The 7,966-nt window shown below is 33.9% G+C and overlaps 1 protein-coding gene across 2 annotated transcripts; it reads right to left on the bottom strand.

The window, feature by feature from the left end:
• Positions 1–356: 356 nt before the first annotated feature.
• Positions 357–6,984, bottom strand: LOC109007202. Of its 2 annotated transcripts, XM_018986773.2 has the most exons (6): positions 6,356–6,979; positions 6,113–6,226; positions 3,812–4,040; positions 1,913–2,004; positions 1,004–1,111; positions 357–564 (listed from the first exon to the last, which is right to left on the bottom strand). In XM_018986773.2, exons 1-6 carry the CDS (start codon positions 6,488–6,490, stop codon positions 403–405), a joined length of 840 nt encoding a protein of 279 aa, XP_018842318.1. In that variant the 5' UTR covers positions 6,491–6,979; the 3' UTR covers positions 357–402. The 2 variants fall into 2 exon arrangements, with proteins under 2 accessions (XP_018842318.1, XP_018842320.1); XM_018986775.2 differs by lacking the exon at positions 1,004–1,111 and having other exon boundaries at positions 6,356–6,984.
• Positions 6,985–7,966: the final 982 nt, after the last annotated feature.

Raw genomic sequence — 7,966 nt, 5'->3', positions numbered from 1 at the left:
GCCTAACATTACTAATTTTTCAAGTTCAAATATGGATCAACACTGAACTGGTATGAACTTCCCACATCATTCGGTTGGAAACATTTTTTAACGATGTGAAAAGGAGGTAATATCGAAAAGAAAAGAAAAAAAAAAGTATTAGGCCTACAGACATCTTATAAAAATAAATTTATAAATTAATATTATTAAATGGGATACGTCAAATCTATTATATATTATAAAGTATTTTACAATCAAATATTGATTTCAGTTTATAAACTTTATTTTTTTTATAAAATCTCGATAGTAAACAAAGTACTTCTCTACAGAAAATGAATGAAAACAATAATGCAGACAAGTTGACAGAAAGGCACGGCTCAAGAATACACTCAATTTTATAATTATCGAGTATGAAGATAGATATTACATTACAACCTCGAAGATATTGCAACTTGGACAACAAATGTACAGTGCAGTTAAATCAAATCTTGTCTCCATGCAAAACTTAGGTTTCAATCTACAACCCCGATCAAGATGTTCTGCATGAGCTTCTGCTAGCCGAACTCGCATCAAATCCAGACTTACCTGGAATACCAAAAAAAAAGGGAACAATAATGGTAAGTTGTTCAGATACACGAATCATTTTGAGTAATCTAAATATCAACCGTTATTTATATTTGTAATTCTTTTTACATGGAGAGAGAGAGAGAGAGAGGAAAGGACACGTAGTAAATACAGGAATCCAACTTCAATTCATTTTCGCAACCAAAGAAAGAGAAAAAGGTATTTATAATTAGGGACTGGGTCAAGAAATGGACTAGAGTATACTCACTTCAATGAAAGTTGGGATGATCGGAATGTCATACATTCAATGCATGCTGTATTTCATCATTTTCTAAATCAACTATAAAGTTCATAGCTATTGTTTCGTGTAAGGTATTCAGTGATTCATAGCAAAATGATTAACTTGATTGAAGGTGGGAAAATTGGATAATATAAGATTGAGAAGAGAAAGAAGCAAGACCTCATTGTCTTTGTTGAGTTTAAGTTCGCAAAGACTGCAATATATAAGAAGGTAATTCTCTAATAACTCTCCTTGCTTACAAATGGGGCACCAAATCTTCTCACACACCTACCATAAACATCCAAAATTCAAATAAGTTTCTCTTTATCATTTTCGGGAAAAAAAAGATAGCAGAATGCATTGTTAAATGAAAATTTCTAAGCAACTCTGCAATGTTGCATGCACACAGAACACATGGCACATGTTTTGATGAGATACAGACGCAACAAAACAGTAGCAACTCAGGGAGACAGAGACGTGAATCAGAAAAGCCTGAGTTCTTGCTACAAGCAGTCCAGCAAAGTAAATGCAGTAAGATGGCTTGAGGGTGTGTAAGAATTGAAATAATAGTCTGAATATAATTAAGGCTGCAAGGGCTTCTGTAATTATTGAGCTGCATGGGTATTGTGTATTTTGTATACAATAGCATAGAATTAAAAGAACAATAAAGAATGTGGACAGAGAAAGAAGAGAGGAGAGAATAAGGGGTTGGCAAGCATGTCATCAATAAACGAAGAATCTCAATTCTCCACCAAACCGGGCCTAATTTCACTAAGTACTAGTGGCATTTTTTTTATGTTCAATACTGAAAACCTTCCAAATGCAAAATCAAAGAATTTATAAATGTATGGGACTCCATTCAACCAAAGAAGAAAAACTAATTCAAATCAACTTTGTAGACAAGCCCAACTCTCATACAACAAAGATTGCTTGGAAACTACAAAAAAAAAATAACAGACCAAATTTCATATCGAAAATGGCCCTAATGGACTCAGAACAGAAACCCCCTTCAGGATATATGGCTAAAAAATTAGTTATTATGCGTGGAAATTTATATTTAGACAGTCATCATAATTGTGGCTGCCATACCTGCTCATCATTCAGCTGCATATGTTCATAAACTGCACGGGCCAAGTATTCATCTTCTTCCTCTTCCCACGTTTCAACATGGCTATCAGGTTCTGCAAGGAGCTAAATTAAACTTCTATACCCACAAAAGATGCTTTGACCAGTTAAAGAACCAAGGAAGAGCTATGTACATAGAACCAAACGGTCAAATACCTAACGTCCTTCAGTTTTGCATGAAGTTCCAATTCGGTTCTTAATATTTAAAATATAGCAGTGAAGTCTTTCAAATGTCTAAAATGCTGAAATTCATTCAACTGAATGTGACAGAAATCGCTAAAAAGGCTATTTTCAGTGATAGGCATATACCATCTAAACAATTTTCTATATGGAATATGCTATGTCAATCAACAATTGGTATATCTTCAAATTTGCTTTTGCTTAAATAATAACAAACAGTCAACACGAAACTAACCCCACTTCCTCTTCCTATTCAAACCTGGGCTCATTCACAACCCCAAACCATGGCCCTGTAAACTGCTTGTGCCACCAAATCCATGGATATTCCCAAATTTAGTGCCAATGTCAAAGTTGGAAATTGAATTTCTTTTTTCATTGAAAGTTTTGAAATCACCAGATGTCCCAGAAGCTTTTAAGTTGATGGGAAGAGGTAGATTTTATTATTTATTTTTATACTTAACACTCCCCCTCACTTGTAGACAAGACTCCCCCTCAATGGATGATCCCACACGTGGAATATTTAATTAAATGTGATACAGTGTAGAGTCAATTTTTGAACCCAGTACCTCTATTTTGATACTATGTGAAATCACCAAATGTCCCAAAAACTTAACCTGATGAGAAGAGGTAGATTTTATTATTTATTTTTATACTTAACAAAGGTATAATGATTTTTTTTCGTTGTTGTTAGTTTATGGGCATAATGATGCTTACACATCATGGATTGTAACTAGACTTGTGATTCTTTGGTGGTTTCAGGTTCCCTTTTAGACAAATCCTATTCGCTTGGAGGAAGATGGCTTTCAATCATAAAGCAGGGAATACTTTACTAAAAATGAAGTAGACAAACTCCTTTTCTTCTTCTTAATAGTTGAAGTGTAACATTAAATATACTTTCCGTATACTTGAGTTGCATCCCTCTGCACTTTCAACAAAATTTACATTACTTAGCATTGGCATTGGATTAGCCAAATACCTTTTCATCTTCAAATTTAGCAAATATCATCCATATTTGCTCCACATTGAATTAGCTAAATTGTTTTCATCCAAACTATAAGCTACAGTAAATCCATTCTTCTTTTCAAATATGAAAAGAACTATAGCAAGTCTAAAAGTGTTTTTTGAGATTATTATATTATAGATATGAGATTTTTATTCATATGAGATTTTACCATCTATATATATATGAGATTATTATATTATAGATTGTTAGATTGTGAAAATAAAAATGAATATGATTTGTTGGAGGTTATTGAAGATTATGAAAATAAAATAAAAATTAATTAAAAAATATAAATAATAAAAAATAATAATATTTTATTATTATAGAGAGTATGATGACTAATCCAATGTAGACTTCAAGTTTTGAATGATTAACTAAAGATGAAAAAGTTACATATTAGTCAAAATTTGAAGATTAGGATGACCAATCCAATACTAATATAGAAGAAATGGAGACAAGTTGGCAAAGCAGGGACAAGTGGAGTAAGGTGAATTTGGGTTAGGGTTAGGAGTGGTTAGGGAAGGGGTAGGGGAGAGAAGGTGTTTTGTTTAATTACAAGCAAAAGGAAATGATTATGAGTTTTTTATGACATAGAATATGCAACATGCACAATTTTTCAAACTTGAGGATTCTAAAGACCTTGCATAACTTTTCTTTGTAAAACAGAAACTATGTTTCACCTTTTCTAGTTGGCTCCACCCCAAGATCATCATAAAAGATCCTTTGCATTTCCAACAATATCTCTTCACATTCACCCTGATAAGCATTACAAAGACCATCATATTCCCATAACACATCATTGGCCTCAGGAGCAGAAGTCAGAAACTCAGAACAGTCATTCAATGATGAATCCTTTATCTTTCTGAGTTCATCGGAAACTATGTCCTGAAGACTAGATTTGATTAAGTCCTGCAAAAGAGAAAAGGGAATAAAAAGTAATGAATAGGTGATGTAATAATTAAAAAAACAAATGGTTCCGAAGAAGAGGAGCTATGAAGGAAGAGATATACAAAGAAGCTGGAAACAAGATTTTTCAAAAAGGAGGAACTAGTTAGTTACATTTAATACATGTGTGTGGGAGCTAATATTTACATGTAAGCTATTACTAAATTGTAGGCTAATTCATGAACAGCCATCCAATCTTAGGTCAGTTGCATTTTCAACCCTTGTGGTTTAGAATCTATGCATTATTTCAGATATCTAACTCAGAAAATGACTAACGCAATAAACATCAGAAAATCAGCCCCCTCCAACTATCCTATGGGTCTAATTGCAACAGTCCTTTCTTTCTTTCCTTTTCTTTTTAATAATCACTAAGATACTGAACAGGAGAAAAAGAGGCCTGAACCGAAATGTATGTCTAACTGCATCATCTTATCTCCTAGTCTGCTTAGTCACTTGTCAAGCCAACGAACTACTTCAAATGTGATTCTGGTTGAGATGCACAAGCCAATTAACTAATCCAATTGAAAAAAATAGCATTTGAAAGTCTCCCACGCACCTTAGTCATGTACAATTGTCATTCACCCACCTAGATCATGAACCTCCCTTTCTAATGACATAAAGAAACATGCTTCTTCTAGTGGGTCGGACTCACAATGCCTCAATTGATCTGCACACTAACACTCCAACGCAATCTCCCAAAATCTCCAATAAATAACCTTGGTGCTGCATGTGTAAGAAATCCGGTGAGACTGTGGATCATCTCTTTACTACACTTCGAGACTGCTAGAGTATTATGGAATGAAGTGTTCAGCAGATTAGACTTAGCTCAGGTCATGCCCACTACGGTGGATGCAATTTTGGCCAGCTGGACAAATTTATAAGAGGTCCCTATCTGTATTTCGTGGTGTCTGTGGTAGGAGCGCAATGCACGAACGTTCGAAGACAAGTAGCACTCAATAGAGGAACTAAGAGCTTTTTTTATTAGAACTTTATGTACATGGGCCATAGCTATAGACTTTAATGGCCTCGATTTGCATGACTTCCTTGTCGCTATTGATTCCACATAGATAGAGCGTACCTTTGTATATCTTCTTGTGTACTTGGGCTATACGCCTATCATTATTTAATAAAATCATTTACTTATAAAAAAAATTAACCTTGCATAATAACAGTTATAATCTTTTTAAAACTAAAACTCTATTACTACTCAGTCTCCTTCACCTCCCTAGATCACAAAATTATACACCTATCTCAAATTCAAAGTTCAAACACAAAAAATGAACCTCTCTTTCTTATGAAATCAAAAACATACTTCCTCTAGTGAGACAGACAACTCACAGTGCCTCACATTGTCCAGCCACTAATGCCAATCGACCACTATATTATGCCACTTCCTTAAATTATCCACCTTGAGTAACTTTCCTAATGCGACTGTTCAAAAAAAGAAAGCTATTCTCAGGAGGCCTTAGTTTGCCAAATACTCCCCAATGGATACAAGTGCTGAGATGGGAATGCATGGAATTGGATACGAGCGCTAAGATGGGAATGTATGGCATTGTAGTACGATCTGACTTCAAAAACCCTTGCGCTGATGGAGCCCACCAAAGCTTGTCATCATCTCCCGGAGCACTTGTGAAAAAGACTTCCCATGAAGGCATTGACAGGTTGGCCGGGGACACCGATATACAGAAACCATATATTTCGGTCTAGTACTAAACTATAAGGGACTTGACCTACAGTACAGGTACTCCAAAGCATATTCTGCTGCTAAATATTCTGGGCCTCTATCTAGAAATAGCAAGTGTAGCATCGAATCGCCAGCCAAGAATTGACATAACGGAAATAAACCAACAACTACATCCAAGGCTTATAGAAAAATAAATCAAAACATACATTAAACACCTAAGACCGACAACCATGGGAGGAAAACTAGAAAAGACAACAAAAAGAAATAGCAGTCATATATGGAGTACAACATCAAGTCCAAACAAGGTAAAATAGAAATGAAAATAAGAAACAATAAAAGGGGTCCTGACCTTTTGGTTCTGATTGTGATTGAGAGAATGTGAGGCAGTGCTAGAGGGCAATCGCGATTTCCAAAGCAAGCGGGTTCTGTCCTCTCGGACCCTCTTGTAGCAGTTCTCTCGAAGCTACACTTTCCCATTAAATTTCCCACATATCAGAGATTGCCAAATACATTAAAAAAATGTTAAGAATACGAAGAAAGGGATTCTGTGACAATTAAGAATGAAAAGGAAAAAGTCAAAAAACAAACCGACCTTGTGTTTCCAGAAGTGGTAATTATTGAAGTGAGAATGGGATTTAAGAGAAGACCTATTAGTAAGTGTTTGTGTTGGTGATATCGAGATACCTCCATCCTCCATTTCTCCCTCTCTCTCCGACTCTGCCCTCATCTCCTTCCTCTCTCTGCTATCAGCAGTTTTGCTTTTTCTTCTCTTATCAAATACGGAAGGAAGTAAGACAAATATATACCGATCGAGAGAGCTTCCTGCTTACTCCTCAAAATGACTTTTTTATCCTTTTCGGATTAGTGATCCGCATAGCCTGGAAAAGGGGCTTTTTCAGTTTTCCTCTGTCCTTTTAAGGGATCGTGTCCCTAGCTAAAAAGTGACAAAACCTTTTCCCGAAATTACTACCCAGAACTCTCCATCGCCCAATCCCTCTGCATCCTCGCCGGCCAGAAACCCCATCGGGTGGGGGGAGGGAGAGAAGCTTCCTTCCAGGATCTATTTCTCTGCCTAGTTTCGATTTGATTGCCTTTTTCTCATTCCAAAATGATACTGGAAAACAAATCTTTGGATCTTTAAATTCCAACTTTTTTGTGAGCTACTAGATGCCTATTTTGTCGAGAATCATAGATGTAGATGGATGAGAGGCACCATCGTCTCAACATTAACAGTTTCAATTCACATTTTCAGGCTATATTTTCACGTCATCAGCATCTCAAACTAAGCATTAGTCATATCTGCAATTTTTTAATTTCTTATAGAAAATTAAATTTATATCAACCTACTTGATTTAATGAATATTTAAAATTGCGATACAAACTAAAACTTATAATTTAAGCAATAAATTATATTATTACAAAATTATTTATTATTTAGTAATTATATGTTTAAGATATTTTCAAATATTTTATATTTATTTAGAAACAAATTAAAAAAATATTTTTTGAAATAAAAATGACGATTATTTGATTTTTTAAAAGAAAAATTTTAGATATAAGCCTCACACTCTGCACACCCACTTAAAAACTTGTCATTTTACTCTTTTACCCATGTAATGAAAATTATTTCAGACATGTTTGTAAGTAAAATATGATACAAAGATAAAATTATATGTTTTTAAGTGAATGTGCAGGGTGTGAGCCTTATGAGTAGTACGACTCTTTTTACAAATTATAATCATACCATTGAAAGTTTGAAAATTGTAATTATCTATAAGTTGTATGGATAATTTTACCCATTACCAATCTTTTTAAATTTCAAATTACGTTTTACATTATTCAAAAAATTACGTTTGAGGAAAAAAATTAAAATATTGATTTTTCTCAAATGTATTTTTTTACTTATTTGAGATTAACAAGTATTTAATATGTATCACTTAAATAATTTAATTTTCGTATTAAAGAGCTTTTAAGACTGTTTAAACACATTTTACGACCCCTAACGTAACTCCAAACATACCATTATTCAAATACATGTATCTAATTTATTTATATTTAAATGCATCTCAATAAAATCTATCAAATATTACTATTTATATAGCTTAGAATCCAAAAACATTAGTTAATATTAGTTATTGGATTCTCTTTAATCTTTTCTTGATTTTGATTTGATAGATTATGAAAAATAGAAACCCATCAAAGC

The sequence above is a fragment of the Juglans regia genome, chromosome 11, assembly GCF_001411555.2.
Source record: "Juglans regia cultivar Chandler chromosome 11, Walnut 2.0, whole genome shotgun sequence".
Classification (NCBI taxonomy): domain Eukaryota; kingdom Viridiplantae; phylum Streptophyta; class Magnoliopsida; order Fagales; family Juglandaceae; genus Juglans; species Juglans regia.
Note: the sequence above shows the minus strand (reverse complement) of the source record. Positions and strands in the feature narration are given on the sequence as shown.